Raw genomic sequence first — 19,498 nt, 5'->3', positions numbered from 1 at the left:
AGACCTGGTGTGATATTTGACTCGAATCTCAACCTGTACAAACATAAACAGCAGCATTCGATCAATACCAGACATAGAGGAGACCAGACTTTTGCAGTAGCTGAGCTGAAACTGTGGAATAGGCAGATCTTTTTAAAACTCATTTAAAAACCTAGTTTATTTCCAGGCTGTTAAACCTGTCTAAATAATGTCTTTCTTTTGATATTGTCCAAATTGTACAACACTTTGGTCGGCGCTTGTTGGTTTGTAATGTGCTTTATATTGTAAAATTGACTTGACTTGAGTTGAATATTGAGTTTTAGTCTGTGAAGGTTCTCAGTCATGGTATTTCAACTTTTACGTATCAGAAATTAACTTCAGGCTTTTTACATGAACCAAGAAAACCAAGCAGAGTCTTAATGGCTCTGCACTGGCTGCCCATTAGTTTGAGAACTAACGTTGAGATTTTACTGTTCAAATCTTTACTGACACGAGCTGTTGTTCCTGAACCAACCAATGTGCAGCCTCAGGTCCTCGGGCAGTAATGTGCTAGCTTTTCATACGTCAAGCTTAAAGACAGAAGCCACTGAGCGTTTGCTGTGAGGACTGATCTGCCTCAGCTCATTGTTAAAGGCTCATTTATATCATAAGGTTATATTTATAAATATATTTTAGTATAGATTTGATATTTTTGAACATTCTTAGTTTATCTCCATCTTAATCTTTTAATATTGATACGGGATTTGAGAAGCACTATACAATTATTATTATACTACCTAGCTAACATGAAAGGCAACAGTGTGATTTTACTCCTGTGGAAGGATACTTCATTTAGTTTACTGAAGCTCAGTGACCCAGAAGTAAATTCTTTAAATGTGAGTCGTCCGGTCTCTCCACCTTCCTGTGTGGCCCTTCGTAGTCACAATGAGCCGTCTGCTCAATGTTGGAATAAATGTTCAGTCGTCTTCGGATCTTTGCATCAGGCAGGTACGCTCTCGGTCTGTGATCGTCTGGAGTCAGATTTCTGTTTGTGCAGATCAACCTCGAAACCTGAAACTGTGAAGCCTGCGATACCTGGTCGACACTTTGGGGCCCTGAATAAACTTTTACAGTGTTCTGCACTTCGGTGATCATCAATTGCACACATACCAAAAATAATCAATAAAACCAAGCAAATGAATTTCCCTTTTGCAAACTAAATAAATGTCCATGTGTCTGTTATTATTTATCATCCTTCTTGTGAGATATGGGACAGTAACCTTTAATGTATCAACTTAAAACTGCATACATTTAAACAACATCTGACATTAAGCACTGAGACTGCACTCAATAAAAAAACTCACTTGACTTAAAATGTTTCTTTCATTGCTCTGTGTGCCAAATCACCAGATCTGCTTTGTTTTTTTAGAGATTTTTAATCCCCATAACAGTCATCTCATAACGTCACTGATTGGAGTAGGAGTCTGTTTTCAAAGTGTTGATATATGTTTTAAATAGTAGAGAGCAGTTCTGATGACCTAATTGATTAAAATAACAAACCTGAGATCACAAAACAGCGCCAAGGTTCATTGGAGAAGCACCATGGGACACAGAGCGCTCACACATGCAGAGGCAGTTTCACAAGTTTAGTATACAAACCCTGGATTCATTTACAAGAACAAAATTAAACTACAGGCCTTCTTTACTCAAACAGAACTCTTACCTGTGGAGCATTAACAGCCTGAACACTGCTGGTTAGTTTCACTGTGCATCTGGAGGACACTGGGACCAGATTTACTGACCGTCTCAGCAGCACAGAGCTCTCTTCAAATGTTACCAAGGTAGTGGATTTGCTAACGAGGCACACGAGTATGAACGTTGTGGACGGGAATGTTTTGTGGCTTACTTTTTGCCAGCTGTGTTTTTCTCTTACACGAGGAGAATATTAGAGTGAATCACTCAGACATGCTTCACTAATGTTTGCAGTTTGTATTGTAATGCAGACGATGATGAATGTATGGAAGTGTGTGAACACAACAGTTGCTGCTCGCCTACACCAACCATAAAAGTGACAGATACTCAAAGTCCTCCGATTAATCAAACAGTTCATTTTAATTCCTTTCATGCTCTGCTTTACACACTGGCTAATCTAAACGGATGGAATTCACAGTAACGATGCAGACAGTATTGTAGAAACACATTTGGTACTTGCTGTATTTAATAATATGGCACAGGCTGTTTAACATTCTGCTCTCTGGTTTAAATCTTTGTGTACTTTCGAGGCTGCAGTGTGTGATCCAGTTGAATTATGTCATATTGTACCAAGGTGTTTTAATAATGAACAGACGTGTCGATGAAACTAATGACATAAAACATATTAACTGTCCAATCTGGTTGTTAAAACACTGCAAGCCCAGATTCAGAAGTCTACAGGAAGTACCTTTGGAAAGATTTTTCCAATCTAGCCAGAGCAATGTTCATCCATCACCACAGACAGCCGTGCAGAAAACGATAGCCGTGCTGTTACTGCCAGTGCAAATAAATGGCCTGATTACAGGAATGTAAGAAACCTTTTTCTTCCAGTTACTATCCAGTCCACACTCAGCTGCTGCGGCTAGGATGAAATTCCTCTCGTTATAAAGTAAAATGACTTTGATGAATTGATTCTGTGACACCTTGGAGCACTAAAACGATTGTTGAACTAGCATTTACCCACTCGGGCTTCTGACCGCTGACCTTCTTTCCAACATCATCAACATGTGTCAGAATCACTCTGTTGGTGAAGTCGTCACAGATCAGTCCTTTCGGTGGGCAACCTTTGAAACACGTGTGACAGAAACTTGAATGTAGTTTCTCACGTCTTCTATCAAACGCTGTGAGCGCACAGGTGCAGGTCGTGAACATGGAGGCTGTGTGGATGTGTGGCAAAGGGAAGAAACAGAAGTCAGGAGGTTTTCCTTCTTGTTCTGCTAATGAGAATGATTTACAATAATACAATTATTTTAAAATAATACAATTTTGTCATCTTATTGTGTGGAATAAGTGTTACAGTTTTGGTGGCATGAATGATTCACTGACAGAGACCCTCTCCAGGAAGTCTGCAGGATTCTGCTTCATGTTTGAGCTGTCTGGGGAAACGCCTGCTATGCTGAGGCCTTCATAACGTTTCAGTAAATGTGTTGTTGTGTGTTCTGTGTTGTTAACATTGTGACCTGTGTTTGCTTGTTGAGAAATAGTCTTGCTACTTTAAAACATCTGAACTGGTTTTTGGTTGCACTTAGACCAGTTAGTGGCAAAACTGTGATTTTTAGTGAACTTTAATGTGTAAAATATTTTCTTATTTCTTTATCTTCTTAATTTTTTAAGGTTCAGTGCGCAGAAGACTTATACTGGTTTTACTGCAGAGCTACAGGACAAATAGAAACACACACACACACACACACACACACACACACACACACACACACACACACACACACACACACACACACACACACAGTGAGCAGCGGGCGGAGAGACAGGTCTGCTGTCTATATTCTGATGTGACTGTGCTTGAATAGTTGTAAGGCTGTAGCTCAGAGGGCCGCGGAAACCGGGTGAAGTGGACGTGGCATTCGCGAGTTTGGACTGCAGCTTGTGAAAGCGCGTGCCGTGGCACAGGTGAGAGTGTAAAGTTGCCAGGGCTGGGAGCTGCGCTGCTGCACGGGCATAGGAGGCCCGGGACTCTCGGACCTCTCCGGCACTCAGCACATCGTTCTCACGGAAACGCCGTGTTTCTGACTCGTCGCGTGTTTTCATGCAAGCAGCGTTTAACTGAAAGTTCTTCAAATGAAGGAAAAATCAAAGAATGCCGCGAAAAAGCGCAGAGAGAAAGAGAACGGAGAGTTTTATGAGCTGGCCAAGCTGCTGCCTCTGCCGGCGGCCATCACCTCCCAGCTGGACAAGGCCTCCATCATCCGGCTGACGAGCAGCTACCTCCGGATGCGGAGCATTCTCCCCGACGGTAGGCACCCGACACCCTTTCATTTGTAGCCGATTCAGACAGAGGTTTTCTTCCAATAATAATAACAATAATTATTAATCACTATTTTGTTAGTTAGATGCACACAGTAGATTGGAAGTTTAAACACTGATGTCTGCTTCAAACGACTCATTTATCAAGATGAATTATTTCATTAGTGCCCGTGGGCACTGGGGCAGTGCGGGAAAACTCTGTCAACACTCGGAAAGTCTGCTTCAGTCACTGACCTGCCCGTTGGTCGTTCTCGCGTGGATTCTTACCGAGTTTGAAGACTAATCCAGCTGTAATCCACGAATGACAACAAAGTTTCATCATACAGATGCACGAGACGTGGATTTCTAAAGGCGTCATAGACGAAAGACAGAGTCCTGCTCAGGGACGCCGCTGTGTTTCAGCACAAACGTGTTCTCATGCTGGAAGTCCAACGATCTTTGAAATAATAATAATAATAATAATAATGAAGCGCTTCATAACCTCGCTCCTCCATATTTATCTGATCGTCTCCATACGGAGAGCTTTATTTGGTTTAATAATATTGCATAAAAATAGAATGTAATAATAATAATAATAATAATAATAATAATAATAATAATAATAATAATAATAATAATAATAATAATAATAATAATAATGAAGCGCTTCATAACCTCGCTCCTCCATATTTATCTGATCGTCTCCATACGGAGAGCTTTATTTGGTTTAATAATATTGCATAAAAATAGAATGTAATAATAATAATAATAATAATAATAATAATAATAATAATAATAATAATAATAATACATTTGATTTCTAGGCGTCACCTTACATTAGTACAACAAAATAAAAACAAAAGGTAAATGAAAAATAAAAAAACAAAAATGAAAGTATAAAAACTAAACAAGGTTAAAATCGACTTAGAATCAATGGTTTTAAAACGCGATTTAAAGTAGAGAGGAGGTCTGTAGTCCGGAGATCTGCTGAAAGTGCATCCAAAGACTCGGGCAGAACAAGTCCCACGGTAGCCCCACGGTAGTCAGGCGGGCAGGTGGAACAGACAGAAGGGAAACTCTCTGTATGGAGACGATCAGATAAATATGGGGGAGCGAGGTTATGAAGCGCTTCATTATTATTATTATTATTATTATTATTATTATTATTATTGTTGTTGTTGTTGTTGTTGTTGTTGTTGTTGTTGTTGTTGTTCTCGCCAGCAGAGATCGCAGCTTGCATTCTTTTTACATTTGAAAATGGGTTTCAGCTTCCAGATGTGGCCTGTACTTTCTGTGGATCTGTGAAAGAATGACTCGTGTCTGTAAATGTGACAAAGTCAAACGTGTTAGCAGCGCTGAGCCTGTGTTAAAGTGAGCGCAGCGATAAGCGTGGGCCTGTTACTGCACGGCTGAGGCTGCTTTTAACGAAGGAAGCTTCGTTTGTCTCTGATAGTCTGTTTCTTTCACTGCATCGCTCTGATACGGAGAGCTTATTTCTTCTGCTAAATGTTTATTATGTTCAGAGTTTAGTTTGGCATCATTTTGGCTGAAGCTAAACGCTCCACATCGGGAGCCTCGGGATAATCTGACAGCATTTATCCCGCCTGAAGGCTGACATCAGCGTCATCTGTTAAAACCAACAGGATTACAACAACTGTAACAGTTACAATGCAGGATTCTTGTTTTTCTCTGTTTGCAGTTAAAAAACAGAAAATATTTCATTCAATTGAAATTTCAAGTGGAATGTAAACATGAAAAAACATCTTTTCGTATCAAATTGTCAGTTTTACATGTGTTAAAAAATATTACCCACATACCGAGATATACATAAATTCAAAAGAAATACACAAGCATGCATTTCACTTCTGTTGCTGTCACATACACGTTGAAATATATTTGTCACGTGATCTTATTGCGTTATTGATTATTATTAATTATTAATATCTGTTGTTCGTTTGTAAAACTGTTCTGGTCTTATTAGCTCATCAGTGTCGTTGTGCAAAATAAACTTTGAACTCAAAGGATTGAAATCGAGTTACCGTCACATTAGTTTGGCTTTGAAGCAAAGTAGAAATACTCACCTGACATCAAAACAATGTGAACATACAAACATTCTTTACGTTAAATAATTACATATAATTACATGCTATTATAGTAGTGTGATTACGTGACTTTTTAAGTGTTGCGGGTTAATATGACCTATTTTGCTCTATTTTCCTTCCATTTAAATGAACATTACAGTTTACGCAGTATTAGGTACACGTGTACTACTCTTTAGTCCGCACACGTTCTTTTTATTAAAAGATGACTAGTGTCGTTTCAGCCTTCTGTGAGTAATGAAGGCAAGTGTAACCCGATTCCAGTCGCTCCTCCAGAGACTGTTGCAAAATAAAAACTCTGTTGATTTTTTTTATTTCCTCAGTGGACGCTTGGCGGGCTGTGAGATGACTCCTATCACTGTTTTACAGTTTATTTGAATGGTTTAATATTTTGTTTTAAAAAAGCAACAACCCTAATTTAAATGTAGTATAATTTCAAATACCAACATGTCCAACTGATAAATGTAAAATAAATAAATAAAAATAAATGTAAAAACCATATATATATATATATATATATATATATATATATATATATATATATATATATATATATATATATATATATATATATATATATATATATATATATATATGCTGTTTTTCAAAAGTAAAAGCTATAGTATTGCAGAGTGAAACTGTATCATGTCAGTACTCATGTTGAAAGCTACACAGTGGCTATTCTGATTTTGCTATTTGATTTCATCTGTAGTTCCAGCGGCCTTGGGGAAGAAATCGTACCTCAGTTTGACCTCTGATGGGTGCTGGGACAGCAGGTCACTCAGGTGTCTTTGCAGAAGAGAAATGAGCTTCTTGTGCTGTTTATGACATTATATTTATATTGTAATGTAGAGAGTGAACAACAATCCAGAGAAAATACCAACAATCTCAAACTGAGGTTGTGAGAAATATTCTTTACTCTTTACAGTTTATTCGACCTCTAATAGAGGATAGCATTATTTTTTTACTGGAATTCAGAGAATACTTTTTGCATTCCCAGAAACTTGATCCTGTTTTTGTGGATATTTTCAGACCTGGATGAAGAGAATCAACTTGATTTCTGTGCCCAGATTCTCGAGCATGCATCGAGACAACCTTTCTTCAGTATTAACACGCTGTAGAGTGTACCTCACTGTTTTTTTTTTTTATTTGTTTCACTTGTCTCAATATGGATTTTTAAAAATGTGCTTTTTATGTCTCATTTTGTTGGATACTTTTCATGTCTTTTAACAGCTAAAATGTGTCTGTCCCAGACGTATGGTTAAATTTCATGATAGGAGCGTGAAGCACGGACATACAGTGTGAAAAATGCAGAAACATATATTAAGTCATTTGATGGCAGGTCAACTTTTTATACTTGCAGTATAAAACCTTTTTCAATGTAAAGCTGCTTCTGTCTCTTTTCCATGCACACACCAGTCCACAGCAGAGCCTGGAGTCAGGACTGACTGTGAGGACATTATTGTGCTGGCAGCAAATGTCTGGATTACTGGCATAGTTAGAGAAATTTAACTGGACGTTTTTGTATTAATGACACAATAACACAATTCACTCCAATATGTAAAAAAACAACAACAACAATTTAACTTTGTTCTCCTTCTTTTTTCAAACACTTACTTTGTGTTCCTCACATCTCTTCACTCACTGGCTTTCAGCAGATTTCATGTGAAATAACTTTGATATTAAAAGCAGAATTAGTTCAAACTGCTTGATTAGCAGAGACACTGGTTTACAGTTCTGTCTTTGAAGGACCTGACTGTGCAGAGATGAACTGTTCCATATTTATGTAGCTTGAAAATGCTTCACTTAGTTTCCAAGTCATAGATTTAAAACCAAACCAAACCTTCCACTGTGTGATTGGGACACCACCATGACGAGGTGACAAAAAAGAGTTTAGATGAATTATGTCAAGCCTTAACGCTTCAGGCCGATTCTCATATTTCATCGCCCCCTTATTGTCCGTTTTCAGATTTTCCCACACATACTGTGTAAATACGGCACAGCATACCTACATACAGTAGGTAGTAATTCGTTCCATTGTGTATACAAAGAAGGATGCAGCTCAATAATGTTATTCAATTATAGAACACTGTAATAACTTTATATAGTAAAATACATATTTTCAGAATATTCAGAATACTCCCACTGATTCATTTTTGTATGTCAGCTGGCCAACATACAGAATACACAGCTGAAGGCAAATCTCATGCATAGGTGGGAGAATAGTCTTGGAAAAGGAAAGTTAACATTAGAGATTTCCTGTTGATCTGAAAATTGAATTATGTTTAATACTACACGGTCCGATTCTAGAAGAACAGCAGTGGTTCAATCTGCTCCTGTCTGCACGCCAAATATCCTTGAACCTCGAAGCTGCTCTCCGATGCAGCCATCACATTATAAATATGTGTAAATGTCAGATAGAAAGCACTTCAATGGAAAACAGAAACAAAGAAAAAAGCACATGTATGAATTCAATGAATGAGGAAAGTTGTGCAAAGTGCTTTGAACTCTTTTGATCCTGTATGTTGGACAGCAGCAACAGTGTCACAAATATCATGTTTTTACCCTTAATTAGACACATAAATAAACATTTATAGTAGAAAAATGTGCCAAATATTCTAAAAGTTTTTCTAGAGATTAAATATTTTTGGTTTAATTCCACCCAGATTGTAAAAATTACGAAAAACCCAACTTGTTTTTTCTTCCAATGAAAACAAACAATGACAAATTTCCAACAACCTTTTGTATATAAATCATGACACATTATTTTAATACTCTTCTGATGGCATCAGCATCAAATAAATAAAGTTTCCACTGCTTGGCTTTGTAGTGAAATAAAAAATCAGCATGTCTGATGCTTCAGTTATTTAATCTTATTAAGGTCGGCTTCATTTGCCCAAAAACTTTGTGAAAGAATATTTTCTTCATGTAAAAAAGAAAATGAATGTGTGACATTAACTTTGTTCTAGTGACCGTGTGCGTGTTTGTCAAAGATATATTTTTAATTTGTCCCGTAGTCTGGTTCGTGTGACCGATGGAGCCAGCCTTTGTCTCTCTGATTGTGTCTGTCTCTCTGTGCAGGTCTGGGTGATGGATGGGGGCAGTCAACAAGGTTCAGTCCTCTGGACAACATGGCAAAGGAGCTGGGTACCCACCTTTTACAAGTCAGTATAACCAATAACCCACCATGTCATCGTTCTATGCTCTTACACAGTTTCCTCTAACTTATCACGTGTTGTATGAAACTGACGCCGTGTGTAAAATGAGATTACTGCGTGCGAGTGCTGGTGTGCTTTGATATGACAAAGAGCTAAATTTGGACTTAAACGATTATTTTTCCTTAAATGATTTGGGTTCCTCTGACATTTGCATTTTACACCACATCTGGGAATGACTTTTGATGCAATATGGTCCTCATATCTCTGCAGAAGAAAGATAAGAATATCATATGAATTAAATGATGGTGTCAGCACATAGCTAACAGTTTCCTGGGACACACGAGATGATTTCCTCCTGCACACAGCCATCCTGATGACAGATTCAGATAACTCTATTAACCCCAGTTTGTTTACAGCATATCCAAACTACCTGCTCACACAACCTGCAGTCTTTAAATACTAATCACAAGCACTGATGCATGTCAAGGTACAGATCAACAAACCATGAGGTCAAGAATAAATATATTAAAAGTACAAACGTCTAAATACTCCCTGTCAGCGTTAAGTCATCTAACGGCTGAGGGATGGAAGGATTTTAAGCTTCTGTTTGTTCTACATTCGGTTACAAGGTTACGGTGACCTGAGACAACATCCTGGACTCAGATGAAAAAATATGTCTAGGATGGATAATCATGTTTCTTGCCTTCTTTATTTTCCCAGAGTGAACCCAAAGCTCTCTTCTCCCTGTGAGTTTGGAGCAGGGCTTAACAGTACTGCTGAGGGAGTTTCTGCCCTTGATAGAAAAACACTGAATAAAAGAACATTTTAAGACTTTCTATAAACGCACAAGATAAACTTTCTTATTAACATTAAAAGATTTCAATCTTCTTAACAAGTATATTCTCTGTTGAACCTGTTTTATGAAGGACTATGTGTTCATATCAAACTTGAGTTGATGGTCAAAGACTGCTCTGTTTGTAACCTCCACTTCACAAATTTGGGTAAAACAGGGCCATGGACAGGCTCAGGACCTGGAAGCATGGAAATCAAATGGGGTGGCCAAATTAAAGCCTTTAAAAAAACAAACTCATATGCAGGTGTTACATATGGTTAAATGATTCAAATGCAGTAAGTATACACGTGTTTCTATAACTTAGTTATTTCTGTAGCCCACATAATTAAACATTTACATAACACATGTGAACTTTGATTAGATGTACTGTACAGCCTGTAGAATGAATAAATATGTAGCCCAATAAGTATAAAATCCAGAAAGCTACACAACATGGGGCGGTTCACATACAAACACAAGTCTAACTGAAGTTTTTGTTAGAAAAAATAAAATTGTTGCTTAAATTTACACCAAATGTCAGAAATCTGCACCGTCATGAACAAGAATTTAAATCTAATTTTTTCATGATTTCACCCTCTGAGGTCCAAAATGTCCAGTTTTCACTGCTTTTGATTTTACATTTGTATTTCACAATGTTTTTTTTGTCATCATTTTCAGCTCAACCTCACGTGTCTGAATTTGCAGTTATTTTTTCATTGACATACTGTATTAACACAACTGATCTGAAATCACACACAAAATATAAGATCCTAGTAGTAGTTATATTATTTTACTGTGAAAAACACAGAAATGTTTAGTAAATGATTTATTATATATAACTTGAAATGCAAATTTAACGTGTAAATTTTGAAAAAGCTGTGCACATATTTGTAAACAGTAAAGTTATATACAACTATTTATCTATGGTACATTTTTCCACCGATAGGAAAGAGGTGGCTTTTGTTCTTTCTTTACTGTTTTTTATGCTGTCCTGAGAAAATGCTTTTTTAAAAACTGCTTATACTTCTTTTTTTAATCATAACTCTGGTTTTAGTGGCCTGTCATTAAAATGTAATGAGTGGTTTACACTTTGAAGTCCGAACTTTCAAAACAAGCTGAAACAGAGCCTCAGTGTGGCTGCAGCTTGTTGCTATGTCAGCTTACATCAGTCATGTGATTTGGAGGTGCAGCGTGTCCGTGGACCACAGAGGGTTAATAACACTCACCTTCATTCCATTTCCAGACCAACCCACCACCTGTGTAAAATCTGAAATGCCCATGGTGTTGTTCAAATGTGCTCTGGCACGGTCATAGGCATCTGTTGCTACTGACAACAAGAAGTAAAGCCGGTCCACGCTATGGGCTGAACCATTTGTGGTGGTGGTCAGTTCAATTTTATTCAATTTTAATTGCTGCTGGGATCAAAGTGTTAATGCTACCTTATTTTAATAAACAACACTGTCATATGCATAGGGGTGGCAAGAGATCAGTTTAGGGTGGCACATGCCACCCCTCTAGATCCGCCCCTGCCTTGAAGCAAGGACAAGAGGACAGTGTCATCAGAAAACGTAATTATAAATCTTTTCTCATACCAAGTCCAGCAGCTGTTGGTTTACATCAGGGGTGGGCAATTCCAGGCCTCGAGGGCCGGTGTCCTGCAGGTTTTAGATCTCACCCTGGGTCAACACACCTGAATCACATGATGAGTTCATTACCAGGCCTCTGGAGAACTTCAAGACATGTTGAGGAGGTCATTTAGCCATTTGGATCAGCTGTGTTGGATCAAGGACACGTCTAAAACCTGCAGGACCTCGAGGCCTGGAGTTGCCCACCCCTGGTTTACATACTAAAAAGAACTGGCAAATGTGTAAATGAGTGGTGGACCGATTTATATATACTGTATAAGTTCTCCGTTTTCATGTCTCAGACTGCTTATTGTGTCTGGGTTTTTTTTTGGTGTCTACATTGATGGTTCTTTTAAATTGAATAAGCAGGTGAGTGCAGCAGTTCAGTCCTGCTTCTTTCAGTTAAGACAGCTGGCCAAGGTAAAGCCATCCCTCCCGGCTAACGTCTTTGAGCGTGTTATTCACCTTTTTCTTACTTGCAGATTGGACTACTGCAATTCATTGTGTTATGGTCTAGATCAGGCCTCCATCCATCGTCTTCAGATGGTTCAAAATGCAGCTGCTCGCCTGTTAACTGGTACTGAACGGGGAGAGCATATAACCCCAGTTTTAGCTTCTTTACACTGGCTTCCTGTCTCCTACAGGATCCAATTTAAACTTTTACTTTTTGTTTTTAAGTCACTTAATGCCTGAGCTCCTCTCTGCCTATGCTCCAGGAAAAACCACGAGGTCTAGCTCAAAACTAATGTTGTCCATCTCATGGACTAATCTCAAATCTCGTGGTGATAGATCCTTCTCTGTGGCAGGTCCCAGACTTTGGAATAGTCTCCCCTTAAATATTAGATCTGCACAAACACTTGAGCAATTTAAATCATTACTAAAGACACATTTCTATGCCCTGGCTTTTAACACACTATGACCCAAGCATTTTGGTCTTATTTGAATTAGTTTAGTTATTGTTTTAATTCTTTTATTGTCCTATTATTGTTTTTTATTGTTAATATTGTATTACATTGTTGCTTTGTAATACCATTTTTATATTGTTAAGCACTTTGTGCAGCATCGGCTGTTTGAAATGTGCTATATAAATAAACTTGACCTTGACCTTAAAGGACACAATAATACTTTTTAGGATCTTTTCAAAGGTTTCCATTACTAGTCATGCAAGTACAGCTGTTATGCATTAGCATACTGATTAATGGAGGGCATATTTTTGATTCCCTGCCAGGGAGCTGTAAGGTTTTTATTTCTATAATTCACCTCAATTTTAGCCTTATACTTTGTTTAGCGTTTTTAATTTCGTACCTCTCTGGAGAAAGCTTTTTTCTCAGGAACGTCTCCACATCTGTATATCAGTTTCTTTGTTATTGATGAATGCTTTGATTTCCTTGGTTATCCAACGTTTCTTTTTTGGATAAATAACTTTTTAGGTGGAGTCCAGACAAAAGTGATATATGATGAGTCCAATGTTCCCTCTAAGCTGCGCAATGCTGGCTCGCTCTCTGCGCACAGAAAATCTGCGTTGCACACAAAAAAAAATCTAACCTGAATTGAAATGAAAATAAATCCGTTAACAATTCTGTTCTGCATGTTAGTCAGTGACTGGCTGCTCCTGGATGGGATTAGAACGATGCCACCTTATGCCATAATCCAGCCAATGATGCGATTCACATTCGTATGCAGCTAATCAACGTGGCTGACAGGCTATGACAGCGTCCTTATGTGCCGGTGTTTTAGCAAAGCGGCTGATGTGGAGTGAAGCCACGTTAATGACAACGTGTACAACCATTGGAGATGTGAGCAGGACAGACGGAACAACTGACGGACAAAGTGTGGACTTTATACCAGTTTTTAAATCGTGTTGATCGGCCACGTAAAACCAGAGTTATGATAAAATATCTGCAATGTTTGTTTTTCTTCCTGAATACTGTCGTTGTTTATATTTACTGAACAATGAGGCGCCTGCTGAGTGTCACAGGTGTTACAGCAGTGACACATCTGCTGCTGTCAGGCCTGCAGGTATCAGGCTGTTGTTCTCCTTCATCTCATAGTGGACAGAAATTATTTTTTGGAGCGGCACAAATAATTTGTGTGGCATCAGATTTGATGCAGAACAGCTGATTGTTCTGTAAATAGTTTGAAATGTTTGTTTAAAAAACGCCTTGGCTGCATTTTTAGGTAAAAGCTGCAAAACTTTGTTTGCTTAACTCAGTTACTTTTTTGAAGAAGTAACTATATAATTAACTGCCCAGCATTGGTCATTATTTACTGTTATTTGCAGACAGAGTTACAGGACTCTCTCCCAGACCACAGACTCATAATACAGTCAGAGCTTAATAAAAAAATAAAAAAGAAGAAGTTGTGTTTTCGAAATTGGAGTTCAGGTTACTTTTCCTTCCAATAGTGTTAAAATGCTGCACAGGTCATGAACAAGATTTATTTAAATTTTCATTGTAAGTGGACTAAAGCAGGTAATTAAAAGTAGTCTAACATAAATGCTGTGATTTACGGAGCCCCGCAGGGGACATGGGAGCAAAAAAAATTAACTTTTGCGAGATCTCGCAAAAGTTTTGCGAGATCTCGCAAAACAAACTCGGGATCTCGCAAAACTTTTAACCACATTCTTCGGACGCCGGCTCGAAGCCGACCGGGAGGTCGAGGCACGATGTGCCGGGAAAGCGGTGTTCCTCCCAGCTGTAGTAGGTCTCGACCTCCCGTTAGCTTCGAGCTAACGGGAAGAATGCGGCTAAAACTTTTGCGAGATCTCGCAAAAGCTTTGCGAGATCCCGAGTTTGTTTTGCGAGATCCCGAGATAGTTTTGCGAGATCTCGCAAAAGTCTGTCTTAATTTTTTTTTCTCCCATGTCCCCTGCGGGGCTCCGTAGTAATTTGATTATTTTAATAAACATGTAACTTGGATGGATTGGATGCTGGCGTGACCACAGTGCACACGTCTGCTGTTGCTCACAGTGGTCCAAGGGACGCTCAGGGAGTTTGTGTGTTCGCTCAGACACATGAAACATTAGAGGGAACATCGGATGAGACAGATTAACAGAGATCATTAATGTTGTTACCACATGTATTATAAAAATGATACCAGCCAAAGCAAGCCTGAAGAGATGAGATGCTGTGTTCTGACCAGCATCTCACAAGTTATACCTCACATGGGAGTCTCCATGAAGAGGGTGTATGGGTGCAATAAATACACACTGCTGTGGTATGGTGATCGAAGGGAAGGCAGGGGCAACGACGTGGACGCACAACTTGTCACAAATGTTCAGTTTTAAATGTTTAAAATCAAAGATGACGCACTTTTGGGCATCTGGACAAATTGTGTCAAGCCTCTGTGCTACATCAGCAATCAGCAGAGATGCAACAGAGGCATCGTCACACAGATTAAATACACTCAACAAAAATATAAACGCAACACTTTTGTTTTTGCTCCCATTCCCCATGGGATGGACGTAGAGACCTAAAATTCATTCCAGATACACAATATAACCATCCCTCCCAAACAGTGGTCACAAATCAGTCCAAATGTGTGGTAGTGGGCACATCTGCTATATTGAGATAATCCATCCCACCTCACAGGTGTGCCACATCAGGATGCTGGTCTGACATCATGAGTAGTGCACAGGTGTACCTCAGACTGCCCACAACAAAAGGCCACCCTGGAATGTGCAGTTTTTTGCGCTATTGGGGGTCTGGGGACCCAGAACCGGTCAGTATCTGGTGTGACCACCATTTGCCTCATGCAGTGCAACACATCGTCGCATGGAGTCTATCAGATTGTCAATTGTGGCCTGTGGAATGTTGGTCCACTCCACTTCAATGGCTGTGCGAGGTTGTTGGATATTCGTGGGAACTGGTACACGCTGTCGTATACGCCGGTCAAGCACATCCCGAACATGCTCAATGGGTGACATGTCCGGTGAGTATGCTGGCCATGCAAGAACTGGGACATTCTCAGCTGCCATCTGCCCTGAACAATGTGAACCATGATTCATCCGTGAAGCGCACACCTCTCCAACGTGCCAGACGCCATCGAATGTGAGCATTTGCCCACACAAGTCTGTTACGGCGACGAGCTGGAGTCAGGTCAAGACCCCGATGAGGACGACGGGCATGCAGTTGAGCGTCCCTGAGACGGTTTCTGACAGTTTGTGCAGAAATTGTTTGGTTGTGCAAACCAATTGTTCCAGCAGCTGTCTGGGTGGCTGGTCTCAGACGATCTTGGAGGTGAACCTGCTGGATGTGGAGGTCCTGGGCTGGTGTGGTTACACGAGGTCTGCGGCTGTGAGGCCGGTTGGATGTGCTGCCATATTCTCTGAAACGCCTGTGGAGACGGCTTATGGTTGAGAAATGAACATTCAATGCACGGGCGACAGATCTGGTTGACATTCCTGCTGTCAGCATGCCAATTGCACGCTCCCTCATTGCTTGTGGCATCTGTGGCATTTTGCTGTGAGACAAAACTGCACATTCCAGGGTGGCCTTTTGTTGTGGGCAGTCTGAGGTACACCTGTGCACTACTCATGATGTCAGATCAGCATCCTGATGTGGCACACCTGTGAGGTGGGATGGATTATCTCAATATAGCAGATGTGCCCACTACCACACATTTGGACTGATTTGTGACCACTGTTTGGGAGGGATGGTTATATTGTGTATCTGGAATGAATTTCAGGTCTCTACGTCCATCCCATGGGGAATGGGAGCAGTAACAAAGGTGTTGCGTTTATATTTTTGTTGAGTGTAAATAATTGTGAAACACATCTGGCGAAATTCACAGGGCAAGTAGAAGCGTCGGAGTGAGACTGTTAACAGCTCAATGTCACGAGAGCTTCTCATGAGCCACCACAGTGTTAAAGGACCGTTTCTGATGTAGAAGCACACACCTCCCCATTGCTTGTTGGTGGTTTCCACTGAACGGTCCAGACACAAAGGGATGCAGTTAGTGCCAGCTCCTTCTCCTGATCTGGATACAGAGCCATGTCTTGATGAAGGCCACAAGTGTTTTTCACGTCATGTTTCAGTGTGACCCAAGCTTTCTAGCTCATCCATCTTTTTCCATAAGGACTATACATTGGACAAGAGCATTGTAGGGAGAACCGGCAGCTTTTGGCAGTCATTAAGGTATGTTTACCTGAATTGTCTTCAAATTCCACCTCATCCAAATGAGCAAAATGCCCTCCATCATCAATAAATGGAAGGCGTTTGGAACCACCAGGACCCTTTCTGGAGCTGGCCACCTCCACCCGACTAGTCTGAGCAACTGGGATAGAAAGGTCTTAGTTATGGAGAATAAGAACCTGATGGTTACTGTGACAAAACTCCAGTATTGCTCTGTGGAGAGCCTAGCAGTAGGACAACCATTTCTGCAGCACTCCTACAGTCAATCCTGCATAGTAGAGTGGCCAGATGGAAGCCATTACTCAGTAACGTGTCTGTGAAGGTTCTCAGTCATCCAGGTCATCGTAGTCAGTAACACATCCAGACACATGACAGCTTGCCTGGAGTTAGCTAAAAAGCACCTGGAGGATACTTAGACCATGAGAAACAAAATACTCTGGTCAGATGAAACAGAGACTGAACTCTTTGCAGACTTGCACACAGGCTTAACCCTGGTTGAACATCTTTGGAGAGATCTAAACATGCATGTGACTGTGCACCAATGCTCCACATCCAACCTGATGGACCTTTGGTGGTTCTGCAAAGAAGAGTGAGAGAAACTGCCCTAAATAGGTGTGCCAAGCATGTATCATCATACTCAAAAAAAACTGAGGCTGTATTGTGGTCAAAGGTAAATGGCCTGTATTTGTATAGCGCTTTACTTGGTCCTAAGGACCCCAAAGCGCTTTACACATCCAGTCATCCACCCATTCACATACTGGTGATGGCAGCTACATTGTAGCCACAGCCACCCTGGGGCGCACTGACAGAGGCGAGGCTGCCGGACACTGGCGCCATCGGGCCCTCTGACCACCACCAGTAGGCAACGGGTGAAGTGTTTCGCCCAAGGACACAACGACCGAGACTGTCGGAGCTGGGGCTCGAACCAGCAACCTTCTGATTACAAGGCGAACTCCCAACTCTTGAGCCACGATCGCCCCAAGGTACTTGAACAAAGTACTGAGCAAACTGAAGCACCTCCCACAGGACACTCCGAGAGACAGGGTTGAATGCCTTCTCTAAGTACACAAAACACACGTAGTCTGGTTTTGCAAACTCCCTTGAACCTCAAGTATCCTCAAGAGGATAAGGAGCTGGTCCAGTGTACCATGGCCAGGATGAAAACCGCATTGTTCCTCCTGTATCCGAGGTTCGACTAATGAACGGAATCTTCTTCTCGTGGCATAGACTTTCACAGTGAGGGTGCAAAATGTGATTCACCTATAGTGATAAATCTCTATCATACAAAGAAGAATACACATGATTCTGAATCACTGCCATCTTCTCTGGGCCAAAGCTAATTTAAAATTAACTTTTGTCAGGACTAAGGACTCCAGCTTGTTATCAGCACTCAGTTCAAAACCTGCACCTTTGATAGGAAGGGGGTGCATTCGTGCCTGTGAAATTGGCAGCTTGCACATCTGGAAAAGCACCATCAGTGCCAAAAGCTATGTGTAGCTTTTTCAGTAATACTGTTTGGCGCGGCTAATACTGTCATGACAAGCACCAAAGATTTCAGGCTACAGATCTGCATAGCCGCCTCACCAACAGAGGTGTGGAACATCTTCTCTTCACCCGAGAGTCCAGAACATGCAGCTGCAAATCTGAAATTACACTATGTTGACACTATTCACTCACCCATCCAAATCATTATCAGGTGTCAGAATGACTTTCATGGCCACAGGTGTATAAAATCAAGCACCTAGGCATGAGTTAGACTGCTTCTACTTTTGTGAAAGAAGAGTCACTCTGAGGAGTTTGGTGAATTCTAACATGTTATCATGATAGGATGCCATTTGTGCAACAAGTTCAGTCATGAAAATACCTTGTGGGCAAGATGGCGGATGTAGCAGGTGGTGGTGCTGACGTAGCTCCGACTTTCATACGGTTACGATTAAAACCAGATCATATAAAACAACTGATGGAAAGGTAATTGTAGAGGATGAGCTACTTAATTTCCTTGCTGTAAAAATCAAAACTTTAAGTCAGGATGAAATTCTGTTGTTGGCCACGAACACATTTGAATCTGAGGGGATTGAAGCCTCCAAGAAAGTTTTGTTTGAGCTCTGCCTCACTACCTCACAGTCGTTGGATATAAAGCAGCGGTCCCCAACCGGTACCGGTACCGGTCCGTGAGTCATTTGGTGCCGGGCCGCGAGAGTGAGAGTCGGGTGTGAAATGTATGGTTTTCAGGGTTTTTATCGGTTTTCAGCGTTATTTTGTTAGCGTTTTTTTTTCGTTAACTCGGTTTTCCTGGGTCTTTTCACGTGTGTTATGAATAAATCTTCTTTTTTTCGGTACCGGTACTAGTTTTATTTTGTTGTATTTATCCGCGACACCTTAAAGACCGGTCCGTGAAAATATTGTCGGTCACAAACCGGTCCGTGGCGCAAAAAAAAAGGTTGGGGACCGCTGATATAAATATTAATTTATGTCTTAAAGTGCTGAATGAGTGTGGGGAGAATATCCCAAGATTTGTCTCTCATCACCTGGATGATTTGCCGCCTGTTACATACTCCAGCATGGATGTGTTGTCTACTACAGCGAATGGACCAGCTGTGCGCTGAGGTGGGTGCTTTAAAACATGTAGTTAAACTACAGGCGGATGTCTGCGAGCAAGTTATGACCAATGCTGTGGAGGTCGACCAACGTGTGACTGCTC

General features: G+C 40.5%; 1 protein-coding gene across 1 annotated transcript; it reads left to right on the top strand.

Moving 5' to 3' along the window:
• Nucleotides 1–3,497: 3,497 nt before the first annotated feature.
• Nucleotides 3,498–9,274, top strand: LOC113030899 (single-minded homolog 2-like). Its single transcript, XM_026182691.1, has 2 exons — nucleotides 3,498–3,961; nucleotides 9,132–9,274. The coding sequence occupies exons 1-2, from the start codon at nucleotides 3,787–3,789 to the stop codon at nucleotides 9,272–9,274; spliced, it is 318 nt and encodes a 105-aa protein (XP_026038476.1). The 5' UTR covers nucleotides 3,498–3,786.
• The last annotated feature ends 10,224 nt before the right edge of the window (nucleotides 9,275–19,498 follow it).

This window comes from Astatotilapia calliptera, chromosome 10, assembly GCF_900246225.1.
Source record: "Astatotilapia calliptera chromosome 10, fAstCal1.2, whole genome shotgun sequence".
Lineage (NCBI taxonomy): Eukaryota > Metazoa > Chordata > Actinopteri > Cichliformes > Cichlidae > Astatotilapia > Astatotilapia calliptera.
The sequence above is the reverse complement of the archived record's forward strand: the minus strand, read 5'-3'. Positions and strand labels throughout refer to the sequence as shown.